Here is a 24,764-nt window from a genome sequence, read left to right as displayed (position 1 = left end):
GTGGGGGTGTGTTGTGCTGGGTGTGGATCCTGGAGTTAGTGCTAAACAGCCGGAATATTATCGGCGGGTTCATGTTAAAGATATCAAGGCCACATTAGTATGCAGCGAGACAGTGGCTCATTACGCACTGCAGCGCAAGCTATTATACCTGCTATTCCTGCCACTAATTTAGCCACATGCCACTTAACATGCATTTGATATGAATCATGGGATGCGTGGAGGAGCCTCCACTTATCTCCCCCTCCTACTTCACCCACGTTGTATGACCCCACTGCTCTTACTTCCTTAAAGAGCAAGTCGTTAAACAGGCGAGAGGATTCACCAGTAGTTATAATGGAGAAATAATGAACGTTGTTGCCTCTGGTATTTATCACTGCAGAAGTCTCAGAGCTGAGGCCGTTTTAGTCTCTAAAATGCCAGAGAAGGAGGTTTAACCAGGTGGGCAATTAACTTCAAAGTCGGAGAACACAACAGCGGAAACAGGAGCAAGATACAGGCCCCGTTCAACAGTGCACCATGAATATACATTTTCATTTCAAGACGTAATCCCATGTTAGGTAGCGTAAAACTAGATTATGTTCAAATCCAACCGACAAAACACAAGTCGAGCATCAAACAGCAAACTCCTGCTGACACATCAGACTGCTGTTGTATCCTGGTGTGGACATGGTCACTGTGGTGTGTCTAGTGTCCCACCGCTGGCTGCCTGGCTGAAAGGGTGAGGCCCTCCGGCTCAGACCGGCTGGCTGGGGACTCGGTCGCTTCCTCTGTCGCTCACGTCGCCTTCAGACGTCAGCGCGGGCCGGTCTCACCACGGTTCCTTTACAGCCTGCTTTCATGTGTCCTTTAATGAGGAAACCGCCGGCTCAGCAGCCTGCTATAAAACACAGGCAAATTAAAACACCCAAATATGAATCAGCTACGTAGCCTAATTCTGCAGCCCAGGCCAAAGGCGTCGCGCCTCTTTAGGGAGAGGATCCTCGGAAGTCTGTTGTCTGCTAAGGTCAAGAAGGTGTTCAAGGCTAAAAAAGATGTCAAATCGTACAATAAAAGCTTCTTTCTCTACAGTATATGTTGACATGCCATCTTAATGGGATCTCTGATGAGACACTGAACCAATAAGTGCTTCCTCTCATCTACTATCAGATGTAGATAAACTTCAAAGCCCAGTGCCGCGGCAAGTGCATATAACATCCCAAAGAACAATAACAGAGTGAGTCACAAGCCCACGACACAACTCCTGCCACCAGTGGTTTGCCACAGTCTGCTACAACTGCGGCTGCCACTTAGACGACAGCAGCTCTATAAAAAGTTGCGAAGAAACACCAGTCCCCGGGGAGAAAAGAGAGTAAAATAAAACAAAACCACATTTGTTTTTTTCCCCCTGATTTCATTGTAATGATGGAAATAAGGGCATCATTCTGAGATTAGTGCTGCTATTTCTCCCCGACTGACGTGAAATGTTAAGTGTATGAGTGGCTGCTGAAAAAAAAACAATGGAACAACAAACCCAATGCAGAGCAAGACGGGCAAGTCACAGCTTTGCTAACAGGGCACTATACTATGTGTACATGGTATAGGTACAGATTGAGATCCTGTTGTACATGCAGTGTATGGCCCAGGGAAACACTGCCCTGATGTTCAACTGAGGGCAAAAAAATGAAAAACAATGACCAACCTTAACGATGCCTCAGGCATGTGTCAGGGAAAAAAAAGGGTGCACTTGGACACAGCCGTCGAGCGAGCAGCATGTATGCTCTGCGCCTGTTGAGAGGAAATCACCTTCCTTACCATCAAGTGGCGAGAGTCTGTTTTCTTTATTGAAAGGGAGACTGGAGGACCTATTCAGCAGCACATAGTCAGTGTTTTGTTTCTATTGTTTGGTGATCACACAGATGGCCACTTTGAGGAAAGCACAACAATGGGCCATGTAGTTGTGTTCCCTCCCAAATGCTCTAGAAATGCTAACGTTACTACAAACTCTAGTCTAGTAACGATAAATTGATGAAACCTATGATCTGTCTGCCACTTTATCCACTTTGGTCTGGACTAAAACTTGAACAAATTGCTGTGAAATTTGGTCTTGGTTTGATTCATGTTCCCCAGAGGATGAACCGCGGTGTCTTTGACGATCACAACTTGTCTCACTGTCATTAGCAGGTTAACCGTTTTTTCTTTGACATCTTTATGGATTGCCATGAAATTATTTTCACAAATCCTTGTCTGTTCCACATTTGTGGTTTTGAAGTGAAATGTCTCTGTAGCCATTGGATGGATTGCCGTGAAATTTGGTGCCGACATTTATGTCCCCCCCAGGATGAATTGCAATCGCTCTGGTTATACTCTGTCTTTTAATCCAGTAAATGCGTCACTTATGACCAAGGAGCTGACAACTTGTTGTCATTCCAATAAGCCTTAGCTGTTCTTAAACTTCTTATTCTTCTTTTGGCTTCTAGCTTTAGGGGTCGCCACAGCAGGTCACCTGCTTCCATCTTACTCTATCACCCTATAACCTTAGCTGTTCTTAAACAAACACAGTAATATTAACAGTCTGTTTTACCACAGTTTTATGTGAGGTATAGTCTTATTTCTGAAGGGGGTGAATATACAGTATACAATATATACAATAGTCCTCTGCAGCAGTTGAGTTAGGTTCTGACATTGATCCTTTGCTTTATGTCAAACACCACATCCCCCAAAACACTAATTCTGTCCTGGAAAATAAAGGCAAAAAAGCACCACAAAAATATCTTTATGAACATTAGGTAATTACCTGAGCTATATTGAAGGTCAGCAATTTAATAAACCAATCAAACACCAAGATACACAGAACATTTTTTTATTTTAAGCTACAGTGGGACTGAAGATCTGTTTCACAGAGCTATGACAAACTGTAGGAACAATAAAATTTGACTAGAACAGTGACTTGGATTGCTCTTCAATACTACACAATAAGAAAATAAATTATGTACATTTGCTCATAGTAATGAGGAACCATTCCTCATTGACATGACACAGAAAACAGAGTCATCATACACATGTAGGGAGGAAAGTTCCAATGTTCAAGAGAACGTGCTCGACACTGAGAACAACATTGAACAGAGCAGCATTGAAGAGTATAAAACAGTTTTGGTCACAAAAAAATACTCTAGTGGCTTTATAAGCAGAAGTCGGTTGTCGAGAATAGAGGTAAGTTTAAAGAGGTCCTCAGCACATCACACTGTGATGCAAACAGTGCAAGAATAACTCAATATCTGTCTCATAGAACAGTAGAGTAGAACCTGGTTTCAACAGTGAGACTTAAATGTAACAAAGATCTGAGAATACTGTAACTGTGTAAAATAAGTCATGACTGGATGATTTATTATAAAATTAACATTTTTCTTGTAACTGACAAAACAAGTAAACTCAGACTTATATTTTGGTCAGTTTTGTTAGTGATGTGAATGTGGTGTGATGTGTTTTTGTCACCTTAAATATAGCACAAAGTCTGTACACTATAGTACCCCCCTATTCAAAGAAATCATGGCAATCCTGTACCTTGTTTGTTTTGTTTGTTTTTTGTCATCTACCATTTAACAAGGATCTAGCTCTAGGTAGATCAAGGTAAATTGGGTGACAGGCAAAAAGCAGAAGCCTGGCAAAAACAGACTTAATATTCATGCAGTTAATCATTATCAATCATCCTGAAAAAAACTCCATGCATCTGCATTGTTATGTGTAAATCTGTAGCATCTCATCCTATCCTATCCCTTCTCCTACTCTGACCTATCAGCCCTGACTGGGAATAGAGCTGCCTAGTCTCCAGATGCTTATCTAAGGTCAGTTTTAGCATTTCCCCACATTCTGAAGGGGAACCATGAATTGAAAGTATGATTCAGCTAATGCAACGAGGAGACACATGTCAACATACAGTATGTTAATTGGACTGCAAATCTTTGCCTGAGGGCAAGGCCTTAGTCTCTCCTGAGCATAGTGGGATAAGGGGCACTGTGGTGTGTGGTTGTAGTGTGTGTGTGTGTGTGTGTGTGTGTGTGTGTGTGCTAGAAAAATCACAGACAACTGTGCTCCCCCTACGTTCACTGTCCTTCCTCCTCACGCAGAAATTGGAAGACGGATGAGAAGTCCTTGTTAGCATAACCGCGGGAGCACATGACTCGGTAGATCTGGTGGGCGAGGGAACTCAGAGGGATTGATGTCTTGGTGTCGGTGGCCGTGTTTTGAGCCAAACCAAGATCCTAATAACAAAAAAAAAGGAGAGGCAGAGTGTCAGATAGGGGGACTAACATAATAATCTCCTTATTTATCAACTGGATGTACAGAACCTCAAGCTGTGTATGCAGAGCACATCATGTAAGTGATGTGACACACACACCTAGAAGCACTAAGATAATACACAGACTGCCCATTACAGAAGATATAATGCAGATACACTACAATTAAGTCAGATGGACTGGTGAAAAAGAGACCCAGATGAGAGACAAAACAATTGTTAGATGTGAAACAAAGCAAATGATGAAAGAACAGGAGACTAATAGCAATACTGGCAAATACTGTATATGTGTTGGCTCCAGCTTCTTAACTTTGAATGTCTGATAAATTGTTCTGACATCATGTTTTTCTATATTTTCCTTATTATTCCAACAGTGAAAAAATGTGACCAAAAATGATGCGCAATGATAATACAGAGACCATTAAGTCTCATACCTTTGCCATTAGTGTGGTTCCAAAGCCTCCCTGGTAGTTGTTAGCAGAGGGGACTCCCTCCATGACGCCTGGCACTGGGTTGTATGTGTCACTGGACCAGCAACGACCTGAGGACATGTTGAGGATCTTTGCAAGCAGCTTTGGGTCCAAACCCAATCTGAGACAAGACGAGGAAGCAGACAGAGGTCAGTGTCTTGTTTGGATTCATCACGTGGGAGATCCACGTGATGATCCACTGGTCAATTGAGTATTAACTGAGGGTTTCACTGACCACAGCAAGGAAACTATTGACAATATTAGGTGAAACCCCACGCTTTGTATGAAGTGCCTCCTTAAAATACCTCCTAAACAGACACAGACGGAAAAGTTGCTGACTCTTGCGTAAAAAAAAAGAAGAAAGAAGCTGGAAATGAGGAAAATAAGATGAATAGGCAATTGATGAGCAGATTATAATATTTCCGTTTAAATTTCCAGGCTAAGTGATGACATGATAGAAGTGGGGGAAAAAAAAGGCGATTTATGCCACAAGCACAGAATGAACAGGAATGCCAGTTATGAAATTCATTCTCACAACATGGAGAAGGATGGTAGTGGGGGCGCCTGATGACTGTAGTGACCCCCATTGAACCTTATTCCTGGCTGCGACCATTCCTCAGTGTTAATGGCTGAAGGCTTTGTAATGCTGGCTAATGCAGTATTGATGTTTACTAGCAGATCTATCCTTCATCATCCCTCTTTCATGAAAAAAGAAAGTGGAGGAGGAGGAGGAGAAGAAGTGGTTAAGCAGCACAGAGGAGCCATAAACCTTGCTGTCACATACAGCAGCACACTCTTACTTCTGCTGCCCCATTTTGTGGCAACCTACTTTCATATGCAAGGGGACAAATCTCCAGACTATGTTAAGAAGAAACAAACACCAAATGAGGCAAAGAGAGCACAGACAGAAGGAAGCAGGGAGTGAAACAAAGTGCCAAGCATTACAGAAGAGAGGGTGCAACCATCGCGTTTGTGTCAGTAGTTCAATCTGCCTCTGTGTTGGGCAGGTTTTGTATATTAACGTTTTAAAGGCCAGTGTAAAGCTGACCACATCAAGCCCTGGCAGCTTCACTTCACTGTTACTTACAGGCCTGTAACTCTATTCTGCTCTCAATATGACTATTAAACCATCATAGGTCCTTAAGGCCAGCAGCCTCCCCCCTCCCTCCACCTGGCTCTCATTCTGCCATTACTACCACAGTTTTTATTAGCTGTCTACAAACTAATTAAGAATGGGAATTGCATTTGCACTCTCACCATGCCCCACCCCCCCCCCACCCTACCCTTCTTCCCTCTATGTCTCTTTTCTGTCCCCTTAGACTCCCTCACTTTTAAAATGGTGTTATTGAAAATGTGGCATAAGTGACACTCCGTGCACACAGGCATGCATTTGTGTGTGTGTTTGACTCAATTTTCTTAAATGTCAGTCTCATGATGGCTTTGTTTTAGTTTACTTCTGTAAGCATCCCTCTCATCCCACTCATCCTCTCCTCTGCCTCCCCCTAGTCTTCCCTGCTGACACCTCCCTGTCTGAGGACTCTGGGGGACATATGTTTGACATCGCACACACACCCCCCAATTCCATGCACATGCACTCACACACACTCGGCTCCTCCCAGTGTTCTGGGTCAGCAGCTGAAAAGGTTACTGGCTGAGCTACAATAAAGCGCGTCCGAGCGCACAGATCGTTTGTTATAGCGACCAGAGACGCTGACGGGGAGCTGTTGTCCTCTGTTAACGATAAATCAATGAAGTTCTCCTCCTGCTCCCCTCTCTCTGTCTCTCTCACCCACACACACAGACAGACACACACACACACACACACACACAGACACACACACACACAGCCATGGTTATTAGCTGACACAGTGGTGGTGCTCCTCGCCTGTGGTAATCTGCGTGGAGAAGAGGACATGTCACGCTTTAACAGGATTGACATGGATAAACACACACGGACACCAACAGTAAAACAAACGTGTTGCTGTGCGATGCCGCTGTAGATTAAAGAAATGTGAGAGAGATGGCAGTAGGGAGGACGATAAGAGGGGAGGATGTTTATGTGTTTATGTGCTGGGACCTTAAGCAGGTGGAGTTCATTTGCGGAGCTGACATTAACTGTCTTTTCATAGCAATTAGCTCCCCGTCCTGGTCTGACGCCACGAGAGAAGAAGCCCAACCTGCTCCCCGTTTAGGATAACATTAAAGAGCTAACGAGCACATACACACATAAGCATTTACTATCACATTTATAGAGGCAACGCATTTATCACCCAACTTTAATCTTATGAACATATGCTCACAATTTGTTTGAAGTATGGAGAGAGGAGGAGGCTGTGTTCCTGTGTGTTGTGGCAAACCTATTTCTGTCTCATGACACAAAGGAGTGTGTCAGGTTTTATCCTTTGATTCTCTTGTCATTCTCCCCATAAAATAAATAAGGAGCAAAATGTCAGCATGAATGAGTTCAGGTACACAGGTGTGAGGTGGACCGTAAAAAAAGTCCCTTCCTGCGCCAGTCGTCTCTTTCCTCATCTTCCTCTCTTTTTTATCTTCAAGTGTATCATTAAAATCACCACTGCCCCTATACTGTATGCTTCCTCAACCCCCTCTTTTACTGACTGGCTGGCTGCATGCAGACACTTCTATAGTCAAAGAAGCTGAAGGGATTAAAAGAAAAGGGTAAAATGAGGTGGTAAAATCCTAAAAAAAAAAATGGGTATGAGGCTGAACGAGAAAAGGGAAAGAAAGAAAAGCATAAAAATGGGCTGTGTGTGTGGGTTTCGGAGTGTGTACGCGCATGTGCACTCATAATTGTCATGCATGGCCATTCTTTGCACGAGGAGAACGTCATGCTCGGTTGGAGACGGCCCAAGCTTCCATCTGAGATCAACAAATTAGCTCCACGAACAGAACAGTGTATGAGAGTGTGTGTTTCTGTGTCTGCCTGCATGTACAGGTAGGGACACAAACAGACACACACACACATGTGAAGAAAGGGCATCTCTATCAGGCCCAAGTCCAGCATGATAAAATGTTATTGCCATTTCCCTGTAAATTGGCTGTGAACGCTCAGTCTCCTTTGTGTGTGCGTGTATGTGTGTGTGTGTGCCAGCACATATAATGTCTAAGAGAGTGTTCTCTCTGCATAAGAGGCCACGATGCAGTATGGGAGACTTAAGGGTGTAGGCTCTCTCTTAACGTTGACAGTCTTTGTCAAATCCTCTAATAAAGCCCCAGAGGACAACTAGCAAGAAGAGAGGATAACATGATACACTGTACATGTCCACTAAAATAACAATGACTGACCATGGTGACAACTTCCAATGAAATGATTTACATTCAAAGTGAATGGCTGCAGCGGTTAGTATTCTAGTTCTCTTATATTATGATGGTGTTCCGTTCTGAGGGTAGACGTTGTTGTAGTCTGGTAGAAAACTGCTGTCTTCAGTGTTTCTGGCTAAAAATGCGTGTGTGTGTATGCATGCATCAGTGTGACAATGTGACAATGTGTAAATCTGTGTTGCTCCCTTAATGCCTCTATATTTCAGAGACCTAGTGTTGAGATTTACGTGCAACTGCTCATGCCAATTTTCCTCCTCTGTCTTAGGACAGATAAATCAGCTGCACTAACACAGCTGCACTGTGCCTGCGCGCGCACACACGCACACACACACACACACTCTCTAAATGAGTGCACACACCATTTTAGCTGCAAAACTCATAAAACACATATAGTAACACGGTGAACAGAGAAAACAGTCTATTATTGACAAGGGATATGTATAAACAGAGTAGAGAATAAATTCAGGCTTCCAAAGGTGAAACACTAATCGGATGACCATGGTAATTTCATTTCAGTGAGGAATGGCTGATGTTTAGCAGTGAATGGAGAAAAGCTAATTGTTTTTCAAAAGGACGGATAGTACGAAGGAAATCTGTTCTTGACTAAAGCTCAAATTATGGGTTAAAATACTAACTATGATATATATACATTACCACACAAAGTAATCAGGCATAAGTCATTATGCATCAAACATTAATTATTGTTAGTTATTCTCAGATTAAGACAATGAAAACTTAGTAAGAAGCCATTTTGATGCTGGGACTGTGGCACAAGGCAAGTTCTTTGACCCTGTAAAGCTGTGTTTACACTGGATGTGGCACTAATAACATGAGTAAAGCAACATAAATATCCTCACTTCATACCGTATTGTGCAGTGTAATATAATAGCATAGTAATCATATATATGGTATAAGTCTGAGACTCTTTTCAAGTGGGACCTTCCTAGCTGGTACAAGTGAAAACTATCCAGTGCATATGCAATACCAAGTCAGGAAAACATCCAGTTATAACACATAAACAGATACAACCTTCCAATTTCCCTAATGCTATCCTTTAATCATTAAATGATTTTGAGCCATATTAATTTGAACTGGCGTAAGACTTCATATCCCATCATCCTCAGCCATCTAGCCAATGGGGCTTTGTTCAGGGATGAGATGTGATGAATGATGGGATTTCTAGGCAGTGTTCAGTGACAGGGGTGTGACAGGATACTAGTGAGAGTTCAATCAGCAGATGTAAATCAGAGTCTGAGGCTCTGCCCCCTCATCCATCTCTCTAAAGCACAGGTGGCTCTGACGCTGGGTTAGACCAACCCCTCTCCACTTCCATTAAGTGCACACTCTCTCTCACACACACACACACACACACACACACACACACAGACACACACACATATATACACACACTTCTAAACCTGAGTTGAAATAATAAATTGCTGACACTTTAACAGCTTTATCACTGTTTAAGTTATTGCTTTTACAGTAACGGCTATATCTAAGGCCGACTTCATAGTGGTATTTATTAGGAGTGGAAATCACAGGGTACCTCATGATACGATACTCGATACATGGTCCACGAAACCAATAAGATCACAATACAACAATTCTGTGATCATCAGTATATTGTAAGACAATTGTATAGCAATACATCACAATATCTGTCTAACTGAAGAAAGCGAAACGTCTATGAAAAGTTAAAAGCGCAAGATTTCTCTATTTATTCACAACACAGAGAACAATGTGCATAAAGTCTATGTATTGAACGTGGATGAAGCATCTCTTAACGTAGCTTTCCCCGCTATTATCCCACTGTAAAAGGTAATTTCCACCCAAGTTTCCCTTAATCATTTGAGCAGTGCTGCCATGAGGAGACATGAAGTAGCAATGCCTGGCGAGTGAAACTGACAAGGACTGTTTACTTGAGATTGCCTTAATTTATTTATTAAAATAACGATATTTGCCCTGGCGTATTGATTATCATATTGCAAAAGGAAGGACAACGATGTATCACCAAATCAATATTTTGACCCCCTCCGAGCATTCATGCTCAATGCTTCACATAATAATCATATGTTTGAAAACGTTTGTTGACATAGACGGAATATCCACTTTTCTGTATCCTTCAAAATGGAGAAAATGATCCAAACTGACCTACTGAACCCCACACTACATCCACTTTCAACAGCCCACTCACAAGTATCCCCATGTGAGATTTTCTATCTGTGTTGCCAATGTAAATGAGGCCACTAATAACACTGTTTCATTTCTGTCTTTTCCTGTTAGCATAAAAGGTTGGAAGCAGCTTAGCAAAACAGTGACTGAAATTACCTAATGCCAAGGTTCATGGTCTCTGCGGTCCCAATCATCCCAATGGCCAGCAGCATGTTGTTGCAGATCTTTGCTGCCTAATGAGCATTGAAAACAAAAAGAAAAGAGCAGGTTCAGTGTATATGAATGAGGTTTACCTGGCAATACGTTAGACAAAAAATGTAATAAAGAGTCTAAATATATTCATCATTCATAATTGTGAGATGATAATGCAAGTGAAAATGCGACAGTTTGCACTGGCCTCCTAAAATCATTGAAGATAAATGTTAAGGGATAAAGAGTTATATACACAATGCTCAGTGCAAGCTCTTCTTCGTTCCTAAAAACTCATTATATGACAAACAACTACGGCTTAGATCGATATGTCATATAAATAAAAAAAAAATCATATTTTAATTAGTCATCAGAGATGTAGAAAGATTTTTCTTTTCTTGATGAGAAAAAACTGTGTTTGAATAATAAAAAAAAAAAAAAAAAAAAACATCATAGAATTGCATTAGGATGAATTTATTCATACATAGCAGTATTTAAGTATTGTATTAATGGTACTGCATTCAAGTGACTGTAATAAGTGACATATATGATGACAAAGATGATGAGGGATTGTATACATGAAAGGATGTGTATTATTGGATGTATGTGTATGTCTTTACCTGCCCTGTGCCGACCTGTCCACAGTAAACAACGTTGGCTCCCATGCAAGTGAGCAGCTCCTGTGCAGCATTATATTCCTCCTCCAGTCCACCAACCATAAAGGTCAATCTGGCCAGGCTGGCAGCCCCAACACCTAAACATACATATACAAACACACAGTTGAGATTAACTGAGGTGAAAACAACATTGATGCTAAATAAACAGCCCAAACCAGACCTGTAGAACCTGCACCAAACAGCAACTTCTTATAAGACAGAAAAGGAAGCAACACATTTCTCCGAATAAACAAACAATTCATACCATATTTTAGTTCAGAAGCTACATCCTAGTATGGATTTTCCACACAAAAGAACATAATATATCAACCACTTGACTATTTCAACACTACCAACTGTGTCTAAAAGGTCAGCTGTGTGCTCTTCTGTGTGTGTGTGTGTGTGTGTGTGAGAGAGAGACTCATAGTGGGACAGGCGTGTTAAGTAGTGGTGCACCAGAGGGACAGAGGTATCTTTAAAAGCCGATTGTTGCCATCATCCACCGCACAACTCTCATGGGAGCCCTTGCCTTTTGTCCTGTCACCCCGACTCTCACTGTTTCTCGCACACACAAAAACACACGCACACACAAAAACACACACACACACACACACACAAACAGCTGTGCCTGAGGCCAGACCCCCTCACGGGGGTATCAGTGACAGGCGTGAGGGGTAATTAACTTTACACTTTATCATGTTCAATTAGGCATCCCTCCCCATGCCTGATGGGTTAAGAAGCATGCCATGTTGTGGGAGGCAACCTGGCCCCCACCCACAAGGTTCTGCAGAAATAAGCCCCTTTCAGAATGAGTTTAGCTGACGACCTTACATTCACCAATTTATGCAACGAAACTGACGCATAAATGTTTCAGTGATGAGCCGCAAACATTAAAGCGGCAGCGTGTTGCTTTAAGTAATTATTGTTGTTCATGACGTTATTATTCTGCCTCTGTGTTGGGTCTTTGGGAACAGAGACAATGTAATCTGATTTGTATGCTGTTGAGCAATATTCCTGACTGAGGGAGTATTTGTGTGTATACAGCTGCGGCACAGGGGCAGAAACTTCTGAAACTTTTCTTTGTATTTGCATTACTTCGTGTGTACAGAATTAGGTGAGACAAGATTATTACTGGCTGGTATACCGGTTCATATTGAAAACTGGTATTTATTTTTGTTTGAATTTGAAAAACAGAACATGGCACAGCAAAACACTGTTGGACAGGAGACCCTTTGCACTGCTGCACCACGCATGCTACAGGCTTAGCTGAAGAAGTAACGGTGGTAGTAATTGCAGGAATGATCATTTGCTCCACCACCTCAGCAGAAAACGTGTGAGAGTAACATGAATGTATACAGTTGCGTTAACAGACACAGTCCCTCTTACTCACTCGACCAATCGCACACTGGGACACTCACTCATATGCTCATGCATAAAAAAATAGTGTTGTATACCTCAAAATGTTTTTTGAAATTTTGAAAAAAGATACCGACCAGAACTACACAAGATCTAACCACAGCTATAGTGAGAAATAAAGAGAGAGCTGTGTGGAGATGAGTGACATTTGTTTATATTTAAACAACTTTGACACAAATAATTTGTGGTATTGAGTTCATATATAGCAGATATCACAATGTACATACATTAATGTACACTGAAAGTTCTGAGTTTCAGGAGAATGTAGTGGCAGACTAAAGTAAGGAAAGAAAGGGGGATGGACAGGGAAGAGAGAGATCCAATCTCTCTTTAGGGTGTTGTCTAGCTCTAATGAAAGGCCTCTTAACAGTAAAAGCCTAATAATGTCCATGTTAATAATTAAAAGGGAATTACCAGGCAAAAAACAGCTGACATCACATTATCAGGCCTCACTGCAGGAGGAGAGGACACTTACTGTATATTTCCATGACACACAAACATTAATGTACATCTCTTTTTCTCCTCCCCCTCTATAATTGGCTGTACTGTTGTCAAGTATACTATGATGCCACTGACTGCCCTGTATGTGTGTCATCCATGAGCTGTCAGCAGGTCATTAGGGCTACATAATTAAGACCGAGCTCATGCTGTGGCAGCTGCCTATGGACCACAGTGAACACACGCTTAACATGCGGCCGCCCCACACACATCATCATACACACATATGGTCCACAGACCACAGACATGATCGATTCATCTTCTTCTTTTTACTTGATGTAGTCTCTTTTAATCTCATTTGTGTGTGACTCTATTTAAGTCTACTTTTATATATCAAGTGTTTGATTAGCAGCCAGAGGTGAGCAAGATATATCGTCTAATTGATTGATTGTTGTTTTAAAGATATGCCACTTGACATTATTGAGTATTTAAATGACTTTGCGAGAAACGACAAAACATGCACTAAAGCAGAAGCCCTCCTTGCTGCGGCAGTGAGCAGGATTCAGTGTCACATGACCTGCCACACAGGTTAGCCACAAGAAAATATAGAGACACCAACCCAAGCAACTAAGTCTTTGAATTTTTTTTATTATTTCCTTTTTTCTGTTTACCCAGATTTCAGTGTTTCCACGCTATAGTTCAATTATAAGTCTTTGGATTTTGACTTGATTGCTTAAGAGAACATTTTGTTCATTGATAGAATCTGTAAGCAACAATTAATGAGCTATAACTCAGACAATTAAAATCAGATATTTGAAGGATATAGACTGATCATCGTTATCATCAAATTCCCCAAAAATATCGAGATATTATTTTTAGCCCCTATTAGCAGCACTGGTATTCAAGCTCAGACACTGTTCAGGTTGATAAACAATTCATGTGGAGTTCTGTTTCACTAAGTGTGAAAGTTCAGTCAATGGTATAAACTATACATTTTCCATTTCGTTTGTTTATTTTCATGCCAGAGACTGGTGCTCTCTCTCTTTCTGTCTCGTTCTCTCTCTCACACACGCAGAAAGAGCAGTGTGACAACTGCTGGCTCATTAGTGGAGATCACCGTTTGCGGACGACTAAAGAGGAGATTATTGATAACAGAGTCAATGTGATGATCAATATTTCTCTCCAAGAAGAGCAGGAAGGAGGGTAAGGAAGAAGGGGAGTGAGAGAGGAGGAGGATAAATAGAGAAGTGGAGAGAGATGTAGATATGACAGCAGAGAAGTAAAACAATATTTCTCTCTATGCCTCCCAGCATCCCTCCCAACTCTCCCTCCTTCAAATTAACTAATCACCCATAATAAGCTCTTATGATCTGTAGTGGATTTCTATAAGCAGTGACACCAGAATGATGGAAGATCCATGGTGCTGGAAGAATAATACATCATTAGCATAACAATGAGTGTGTGTGGTGTGTGTGAGAGAGAGTCTTGTGATTATTGTGCATAGACTAGACTGCATTTGTGCTTGCACGTGTAATGTGCGAGTCTCTGATAGTGTCTACACCGCTGCAATGTGTGTGCATGTGCGTGTGAATGTGTGTGTGTGTTTGTGTGAGGGGACGTCCTGTTCTCGGGCCGGTCCTGTCAGAGACGGATTAAAGAGGAATCCTAATGAGGTTTCCTGAGCACCGGGTCTGCCGGCTCATCCATCCCAGCGGGAGTGACATTCCTGGATCGTTAGCACTGCACAACGACACGACGCCCCCTAGGGGGAGGACAAAGTGTGTGTGTGTGTGTGTGTCTGTGTGCGTGTGTGTGGGAGGAGACCTATGATAGAAGATACCTCGTAGAGAGATGGAGAGGAAAGAGAAGAAGAGGAATGAAGGTACTAAGATAACATCCACTAGAGAAAAACTTATATATACTACATAATGCCACAGCAAACGAAACCTCATAATTTACAAATAATATTATTATGCAGAGTGACATAAACAATGAACAACAAAGGAGGGAACACCAAGAACAAAAACCAAGTCCTCTTTGAAGTTGCAGTGGGCAACTTTTGGTGACTTCCACTACTTTGGGCTTGGCCAAGCAATACTATCAGACCTGACTGAGGGTGCTTTTGTGTGTGTACAGTGGTAACACAGACCGGGATGGGTACAAGAAGCATTTCCACTGTCAAACTGCTAAACGGTGGGGTTTTTTGAGAAGCAGAAGCAGATTCACTTTTGAAACTTTTCATAGGTTCTACTTCATCTTTTCAGTCATACTCCAACCTGTTTGCAGCCATCTCACTTAAGATGTTGCTGTTGCCTCCTTCTGTCTTGACATAAACACAAACCACATACTGGGTGTAGTGCAAGAATGTCGCAGGGAAATAAGGGTTATGAACAGTGAGGAAAAAGAGAGAGTTGTGTGAAGTTGATACGCATAATCAGCATAGCTTATTTGACAAGGGTATGAATGTAATGGACACTTATATTTTAAAGTTACAAATTCTAATGTCGGGGAAATATAGTACTTATCCCCTTTCCTAGGTCATTTGCTTCCATTTGGCGCCACGGGACAAGCTTGTTTTCTCACTGTAAAATCATCCAACACAAACATTCCCTGCCTAATGCAGAATGAAAATGGCTAGCAAAGTACATATTATGATGTTTCTGAGTCTGAAAGTATGTGTGTGCGTGCGCACATGTGTACTTGTGTGGCCAATGCGTCATTTTAGTTCCGCAAATACTAACAGCTCGTTCATCTGATCTCCTCTATTAACAAAACTCATGTTAATAAGCAGGCAATCAAACACTATTAGGGCAGATGCTTAGCAGCAGGCTTCTTCTACTTCAGGCGTCAACCAGCATGAGAGGGTGAAACTGCTTGTGTGAAGTAAAAGGAAGATCAGAGCAACAGCTTTGGTTTTGGCCTGTTTGTAGTAAACACTAAATTCATTAGCACTTCTTTCATCACTCACAAAAGAATCAACCAAAGCAGTTCCTGACAGCCTCATAACCATTTAAACTTGTTTGTTTTTGAAGTGGCATACATTTGTACATACAAAGTAGGTGGGAATGTGTGTGCACATGTGCATGCAGTATCTGTGCGAGTGTTCCTGTTAACTGTATGTGTGTGTGTGTACCAGGGACAGGTGGAGATCCCAGTACCAGCCGCCAATAAGACTTCAGTTGAAGCTTCTGAGGTCGTGTCTCAGAGTTACGAGCCGCATGTAAACCAGTAGGCACTTTTTATTGGCAGTGGGTTTAAATTAAACTACATTTGTGAATATGAGGACTACACAAACAACACACACAGGCACACATACACACAGAAGAAGGGATGTTCCCAGAGTTTGGTAACGAATGACGCATTTGACAGCGAGCCGTAGCCATGTTTTTCCCCCCGCAGTATATGGAAAAACACTCAGAGAAAAAATAAAACACCTATAATATCATTAGCCCTCCTTTAAACTGTTGATTTCTTTAGATGATAATGTAACTGCCTTATCTGCAAGAATGTAGGCAAGATTCAGGGATACGCCATATTTCATGCCATACTTTTGGGTACAATTGTAGTTTGTGCAATTAAACTGGCCATAGGAACATACTACCTTGTTTGCTACTGGGATTATAATTATATGCACGTGTTAAGTCAAAGTTTTGGCAGCGTTGCAGTCATCTATAATCCAACCTAAAAGAGCCTTCACACATAATAATATTACAGCCTTGAATCAACGGGACTTGACTTCTTGCAGTGTAAGCCAGTGGGGGTAGGATGTTTACAGGCCAACATCGCAGCCTCATGTGGTGCAACATTATAATTACACCCAAGGGCAGAGATCTTTTTCTCCAACAAATTAAAAACCCAAATGGGCCCCGTAAAAAGTATAACGGATATCGAGTGAATAAGTCCAACAGTAAAAAGGTATGCGTTAACCAAAATCGCTCACATGCACTTAAAGACACATGCAAAAAAATCCAGCACTTTCAACAGTTTATCTGCCAACTTTGCTAATGCCCCTCTGTTATGTTAAAAACAGACTCTTTATCGGCTGCAGTTTACGAGCATGCAGCCATGAGAACTGATTCCAACACACAAACCCACCATGAGAACCTTGCGCAAGAAGGCAACTGGAGCAAAGTTTGGGTTTTGGAAAAATGAGGAAAGGACTTCTTGTACACAAATGTTACACCAGCAGCCTTAAGAATTTAGTTTGCAACATCTGTTCACTGACCACCAGATCAGCCCTCATCATCATCATCATTATCATCATCAGTAACTGCACTAATCTGTAGGGGAGAAGTTGGTCAATGATAGGTGACAGAGGATGGAGGGAGCAGGAGAGATCCACAATCAATCCTTTCCCTGGCCCAATGAGACTCATCGAGGACAGAGCAAGTTAATAATGATCCCCAATTAGGCAGTGAGCAGGCAGGCACGCACGCACACACACACACACACACACACACACACACACACACACACACACACACACACACACACACATACATCCAGCACATGGCTAAAGTGCAGAAACTGTCCTTCATATAGACAGAATGCTAATTCTCTTTTAGATAAGTGACATTCAGTGTGATGTTTGGGCTATTTTTGATAGACAGGAGACTTTTTGTAGGACTCATACACCAGCTGGCTATTTGTGTGCAAACACACACGTATAAACGTCCCCACACACACACACACACACAGACACGCGCACACACACAACAGATGACACAGGGGCAGAGATGTAAGAGCCAGTCCCCAGCTGCTGTGGGTCTACCTCCATCTGGAGCATAGGCTACAGTCCCCTCTCAACACCCCTCCATCATCGCCATCCCTGGTCACTTACTCCCTCCCACTGGCTCCCCACACTCTCCCTCAGTGTCACCAAAACCCGTCAGTGAAAGGCTTGTTATGCTAATCTAGTCTTTGGGCCACTGACTCTCTCTCTCTAGCGCTGGTTAGCATTCAACATGACAGACTGCGACAGAACTCCCCCTTCCCACCCAACCCAATTCCTTAACTCAGTGTCAGAGAATCACCACTAACCTTCGCTAAACTGCCCACAGGCTCCAAGACTCTATTAATCAGATTCTCAGACTGGATTAGGTTGTTTAGAGCGGACTGCTCTCTGACCACACACATCAGAGGTAAGTTTGTTGTAAAGAGAAAGGCAAGTAAAATATACCCAGAAACTCTTGCATCTGTGATATCAGTCTGATAATAAATCAGACATCAGTAAAATAACCACATAGGATCTGATATAATCACAAAACCCAAACACACCTGGTTGGTTTGTTTCAGAGAGGAGGAGACCTCTGCAGATAATGTGCCTTGAAAACCTCCTGAACAATAGCCAGGGAAGGAATCCTCACTGGGAGAAAATGAAGTGCATGACAACAGCAGTGGTGAAGGCAACAGTGCCCTAGCAGCAGAAAATTGCATAATAATTAATTGCACAATTATTTTGTCAGATGATTCATCAGAAAATATTTTTTATACTAATGGGGGGAAAAAACATCCATAATCTACTGATAATGAGTTTATTATTACATAAATGACAGTAAATCAGAAAACTCACAAACACACAATTTGAAAGCCAGACCTAGGGATTGGCATGTCTGCTAAAAAAAAATGTTTGACATAAATTAGATAATCAACAAAATAGTTGCTTTTTACTGATCATTTCAGCTCCAAACCAAAACTGACAAGTTATGGTAATACACACAATGAGTAAGTGAACAAGGAGCTAATTTCAGACATTACCTAATGACAAAATAATCACCCGTTCCACATATTGTGATTTAAGCTTATGCCTGAAGCAATGTACCTTTTTAGAGACAACAATCTTTTGTTGAGTACTGTGAACAGCTGCAACAAAAGATTAATTTTCCATCAATCCACTGTGCTTTTCATTAAAGTAATAACATTTTATTCCAGGTCTGACAGTGTGAGAAAAATTAAGAACTGATCTTTATAGAAGAAACTCCTGGTCCTATGGGCCTGGAGGGAGAACTTGAGTCTTGAGTGGATTGGCAGTGCCGATTGACAAACCAACTTGTGCCAGCTTTAGCTCGAACAAGCTTCTACAGGCTGGAGGATGACGTTCAAACTGTCAGCAAATGACACACTGCAGCTCTCAGCCTTCACTGATGTGGTATGGATATGATTAGAGTGGCGTTGAGACTCAGCCTAAATAGGTAGTTAGCTGAGGATTATAAGGCCTCACAAACAAACAACATTACTCCGAGTGCCCATGGTTCCACAACAGCGGGGCTCTTACTTTCTTTCATTTGAACCAATAGCTGACTTTCCCAATGCTGGGAAAAACACAATGAAAGGTTTTTAGGGCCTTTTTAAAGCCATCGTCCGTTAGCAAAGTGGCAGCCCACCGTGGGCACACAGACACAGGCATTCTGGGTAATTACTGCTAACGACCCCGTCGCTTGTAAGCCAGACCTCCTATTTTTGCCATCACCGTGCCAACACCCTCAGCCTGTGACATCAGAGCTTGTTTTGTTGTGGGTCAACTTTGCATGTGGACCCTTTTAATGACAACAGACCTTGGCAGAAGAAGTGTGTGTGCAAGCATGTGTCTACACTGATACTACAAGTGTGCATATGCAAAGTGCTAATGTCCTGACAATGGTCAAGAAGGAAAGCCCACACGACGCCAATGAGAAGAAAGTGAAAGTTTGTTTTTTTTGTTTGTTTTTTTTAAAAAAAGGGTTATGACTCTGCAACTAAGATCCCACAGTTGAGTGCAAAACCTCCAGTGACGCACACGACATACAAATGCACATTTCAGTTTAAATTCACCACCTCACACACACACAAAAGTATTTAGTTTGAACTAAAATTAAAATAAAAAAGGAGAAACCACACAAACAACAGGCTGCAAAAGTTTAAGAGCTCAGGACATCACACTAAATGTGGGCAGAATGATTTTAACTGATCCAACTTTTCAGTCACGTTGTTTCAAAGTCATTTTAAGCAAATGTATCTAAACGATATCAACTATATTAGATAGAATAGATATTATATAATAATATAGTACTATACTACTATGTCCCTTCAGTCAATCGGGGATGATATTGGCTGTGGTTTTGAACTAATAGTAAGTAATCAATTATTTTAAATTCCTCTTTATGTAGTATAATGTTTAACTTCTGAAAGTACAGTAATAACACAGGGACTGTCTCTCTATATCTCACAAACATCAACTTCACACACACACATTATGAGTATGACAGTGCCCTGTTTGGGGTAGGGTGCCATCTCCTGGTTAGAACACAGCATGTTTACCTCATATCCAACACAGTGATGTGGGAAGTGTGGGGGGGGGGGGTGGGTGCTGGGGGGTGGGGGGGGGTGGGGGGGGGGGAGGTGGGGGGGTGATGGCTGTTGATACAAGACTCTCTGATTTCCTGTGTAGTTGCCACATACTGCAACATTGTTCTTGACCTGTCTCCACAGGTTTAACCTGGATTATCAGGGTCATCACCATCGCCACAAACTATGTTTCCCTACCTCAATGGAGGCTGCATGTCTCTCTGTGTGCATATAGTGCTGCAACTTAGCCGATTCCTTTTTTTTTTTTAATTGAACCCATTATTTGTTTTTTTCATTAAAATATAAAGCTGTACTAAAGTTGGTTTTGTCTGTCCAACAGTTTACATCACAAAGACTGTATTCTTTATTTCCAACAACATAGAGAGATATCTTTAATTTCAGTGACTGATCCTTGTTTCACATCATAAATTACTTCTACTTCTTACTTAGCATGCTGTTTGCACTTATTAATATGACAAATGGATGACTAGAGGCGACACCAGAAAGGTAGGTACATGCAGCATGTGTCTAATGTGCATGTGCATGTGTGTGTGAATGAGAAGAGTGTCTGCAGAGCTAACTGCAGAGGCCAGAGGGAGTAGGTAAATCATTGGTCATCTTAGGCTAGTAAAAGAGGCTTAGTTTAAGAGACAAGAGAGGAAGAACCTTCACAGAAGACTGCACGCATGAACTGTGCACTGTCTATACTATGTAAACAGTCTGTGTGTGTTAAGGGAGAGTAACAGGCTTAAGGCTCTGATCTCACCGAATGCAGTCGGTCTGTGCTTTTTGATGCCAGCTGGTAAAGGATGTATGTGTGGGCCAAGTCTATGTTTGTATGGGAGAGAGGGGGAGCTACATTGTGCATGGATGAAACGTGCAGTAAAAAGCAAACAGACTGATCAGAGTTGGTAGTCTGATACACAGTAATAACTGCATAGTTAAATCAAAAGAACTGTGTGTGCGTGTAGAAAAAGAGAAAGAGAGCTAGACAGAGAGATGGACAGTTTTACAGCAATGTGTCTTTTTCATGTCTTATCTCCCTCTTCTCCTCTCTGGCACTCAATGTGAGCGTAGTTTCTCTCCTCTTTATGACTCTTTATCTGACATGAAAGGCACTAACATGGGATACCCGCCATTACGGCTCCATCAACATGAAAAGCTCTGACACGGGATTCTCCACTGCTGCTCAGCCCATTAAGGTCGACTGCCGATCCTGTGCTCTGTCAAAGAGCCGTCACAAGCAGACAGCACCGACATAATGAGGACTTAAAACCTTAACCTTGCCTTTAAGTCCCCCCGGTCAAAAGCAGCAATAAAAGTCTGTGGAGGGCATCTACTGGCTGGCCTGCTCGGTAATTACAACCCATGTCCTAGGACTAACCAAAAAGGTCCCATAGTTTAGATATACAAAAGAGTGTCAGACAGCTCAGGAGCAAAGCTGAGGGGTCATAGTACCATGACTGGTATTTTCACATGAACAAAATAGCACACTGATTCTGCTTTTCAATGCTCTTTAAGAGAGAAGTAAGTAAATGCTGCAAAAAATGTAATATCCTCTCTGCAAAAACACAGCTTGGTTCATGAAAATATTAATCACTCAGAATCAATCATGCAAAAATGGCTTCCTAATTCAAAACAAAAAGGTGTTAAATTTTTTTTAGGTGAAACATTACCTCCTGTCACTGGAGCATCCATGAACACTGCACCCATCTTCTCCGCAGCAACTGCCATCTGTCTTGAGACAGCGGGGTCAATGGTGGAGGAGTCAATCAACAGTGTTCCTTTCTTCACATTTCTGAAGAGGGAAAAAAATAGACCGAACACTTCATTTACTGTAAACAGAAAAACATTTGTTGAGCCAAACCTTTCCACGTGTGTAATAAAATGTCACATATATCACAGATAGTGTGTGACAGTAAAGTCTGCTTACTTAAGGATGCCATTTGGACCAGTGTAGACCTTCAAGACGTCTGGACTTGATGGCAGCATTGTGATGATGCGGTCTGCTTTCTTTGCAACTTCTGCCGGTGAATCCACTACCTGAACATCGGTGCCACCATTATGCACAATATTGTCAAAACACACACACACACACACACACACACACACAAAAGCTCTAAATTGTAACAACCTGTCGGCTCAGAGGCACAAAGCTTATCGACTAAGAAAGAATGAATTACTTGTAACACATTAGCTTGCAAGTGTCAATATTGAGTTTATCCGTGGCCAATTTAGCATGCTAAGTAAAAGATAAATGTGCAAATGTAATGTATTAGTGTGTTACCAGAGCATTAAGGTCCTGCAGCTCCTTGCAAGACTCAGGAAAGACATCAGTGGCAATAACAGGATAACCGTTTTTTAATAGGTTTTTGGCCATGGGAGTACCCATGTTCCCCAGACCAATAAACCCCACTGGTGTTTTTGAGGCCATCGATCGTACTGACACTGAGGGAAGAAAACAAAAGAAGTGTGAGGAAAAAGTTGAGTATTTCCTTAAGCTCAAGACCAGAAAAAGACAAATGTATATCACTCCCAACATATTAAGTTTCAGAGGAGCTTTAGAAAAATGTAATGACTTGTATATCACCATGTTTTGTAGAAGGTGTGGTTTAATTCAACTTGCCTAATAAAACTTTTTACAGCTGTAATTTAGGTATGATAAATTTGGATGTCTGGAATTGAGTGTCTTTATAAATGGCAGTGAATACCATCAGTAGATTTAATTGAATTATACTGGAAATTGTCTTATTGGAATCGATAACAAGCGAGAAAGTCTTTCTGCTGTAACAAACCACCAGCTCTGGGCAGTCTGGCCAAGCTATTAAACACTGCTGCCTCAGCCAAGGTCCAGCCAGGTTAACAGGTACTAAACAGAGTAGAAAGTCTGGTAGACGGCCAACCAGATTACAAACAACAGAATCAGGCCAGGATCGTGAAGGGCAAATAAAGACTCTTATGTTTTCACATATGATAAAGAAACCATAGTCTTGTTATAATGATGACATTTGACATTGCCTTTAGTTGGGAACAGGCATTTATATTGATATTATATACATTGTGCGGTGTTGTAAAGTACAAATATTTCACATATCTGTACTTTTCTTTCTTATTTATATTTCTAGCAACTTTTACTCTACTACTAAATAAATTGTGTACTTCAGAATTAAAAAATTCACACGCTGCTCAAATATAATTGCAAAAGGTGACTTCTACTTCAAACAAAGTGATTTTCCAGTATGATAAGACCGATATTGTGACATGAGACAAGATATCGTCTTAGATTTTGAATATTGTCCTATCAAGATAAGGTATCTGCGACAGTGCACTTTCCTGGTTTTAAAGGCTGCTGCATTGATAATAATAACATTTATAGTATTGAATTAATACATCACCATTTATCTTGTTTGTAAATCATTTAACTTTGCATTGCTTGATAATGAAGATAGTGCTGGCTATCTTTGAAATCCAGACAAAAGACGCACATGTTTGCTGCGGTTTTGTCAATCAAGAGTTTTAACTGATTTTGTACAAAGCTGCACTCTTTATTATTGCCCTTGTGATTTAATCTTCTACAGACTGGTCGATTAAATGTATTTGTTATTGTGTTTTTTTTCTTTGTCTGTTTGACAGTTTGTTTTTACAGGTTTATCTATGTTCTTACAGCTGTTATGAATGTGAAATGTGCCACATTGAGAACTCTCTTTGCCTGCCTTAGGGATTACGTTTACAGTGGTTAGCGCTTGTGATATATTATAGTCAGTCCTAGTCATCCCTACAGATAAACTGGGGTCAGATGGCTGTGTTTGAAAACATAGATACATGTGCACTTTCTCCCCTATTCTGGTGCTACGTGTGAAATTCAGCAGGTCGTCTTGACCCATGTCTACACGTGTACCTAATAAAGTGGCCGTTGAGTACAGTTATGTATTGCACTGTGGGATGGGAATGGAGGAATTGGTTCATTTGGAGCCCAAGGCTAATGCATATGTGTGTGCGTGGTGAAGATCAAACCACAGAACTGTTGAGCAACACCTCGTCGAGTATTAACAAGTACCACCAAGACATAATGCACAGCCATAAAAAACAGTACAAAGATGTCATGTTGGCCAATTTTAGCCGCACAGTGTCCTAACATACAGCATGACTGAGAAGCTCGGAGCAGGTGGCCAATTCGGGGACACAGTGTCCAGAGAGAGAGAGAGAAATGGGCAGTAACTGCTCACTGTACTTTCCTCAGTGGGCTAACAACCTAGCTTATCAGCTCGAGCAGAAAACGTCCCCCTCGAATTGCTGTCTACACAAAAACGACACGAGGAAGCCGACAACATGAGCGCATACGTTACCGTGGGCAAGGTCGACATGTTTGCTCCACCTCAACCATAACTTTCGTGACCCTCTGAACAACGCAGCCATGCTTCTTTGCCTCTGACCTCAACGGACGGTGACAGCTGTCAAGCAAGAACAGCCTGCTATGATGAC

At 41.6% G+C, this 24,764-nt stretch overlaps 1 protein-coding gene across 1 annotated transcript; it reads right to left on the bottom strand.

Moving 5' to 3' along the window:
• Nucleotides 1-2,823: 2,823 nt before the first annotated feature.
• hibadha (3-hydroxyisobutyrate dehydrogenase a) lies at nucleotides 2,824-24,764 on the bottom strand. The gene is made up of 8 exons (XM_058618482.1): nucleotides 24,629-24,764; nucleotides 22,570-22,730; nucleotides 22,216-22,325; nucleotides 21,959-22,080; nucleotides 11,070-11,203; nucleotides 10,417-10,493; nucleotides 4,708-4,864; nucleotides 2,824-4,238 (listed from the first exon to the last, which is right to left on the bottom strand). The coding sequence occupies exons 1-8, from the start codon at nucleotides 24,696-24,698 to the stop codon at nucleotides 4,080-4,082; spliced, it is 990 nt and encodes a 329-aa protein (XP_058474465.1). The 5' UTR covers nucleotides 24,699-24,764; the 3' UTR covers nucleotides 2,824-4,079.

This window comes from Solea solea, chromosome 20 (genome assembly GCF_958295425.1).
Source record: "Solea solea chromosome 20, fSolSol10.1, whole genome shotgun sequence".
Lineage (NCBI taxonomy): Eukaryota > Metazoa > Chordata > Actinopteri > Pleuronectiformes > Soleidae > Solea > Solea solea.
The sequence above is the reverse complement of the archived record's forward strand: the minus strand, read 5'-3'. Positions and strand labels throughout refer to the sequence as shown.

Coding starts and splice junctions, on each gene's coding strand:
- hibadha (XM_058618482.1), bottom strand. CDS start 24,698: ATGGCTGCGTTGTTCAGAGGGTCACGAAAGTTATGGTTGAGGTGGAGC. Junction 10,494..11,069: donor GACAGGTCGGCACAGGGCAG/GTAAAGACATAC, acceptor AATGCTCATTAG/GCAGCAAAGATCTGCAACAA. Junction 4,865..10,416: donor ACCATGAACCTTGGCATTAG/GTAATTTCAGTC, acceptor GTCTTGTCTCAG/ATTGGGTTTGGACCCAAAGC.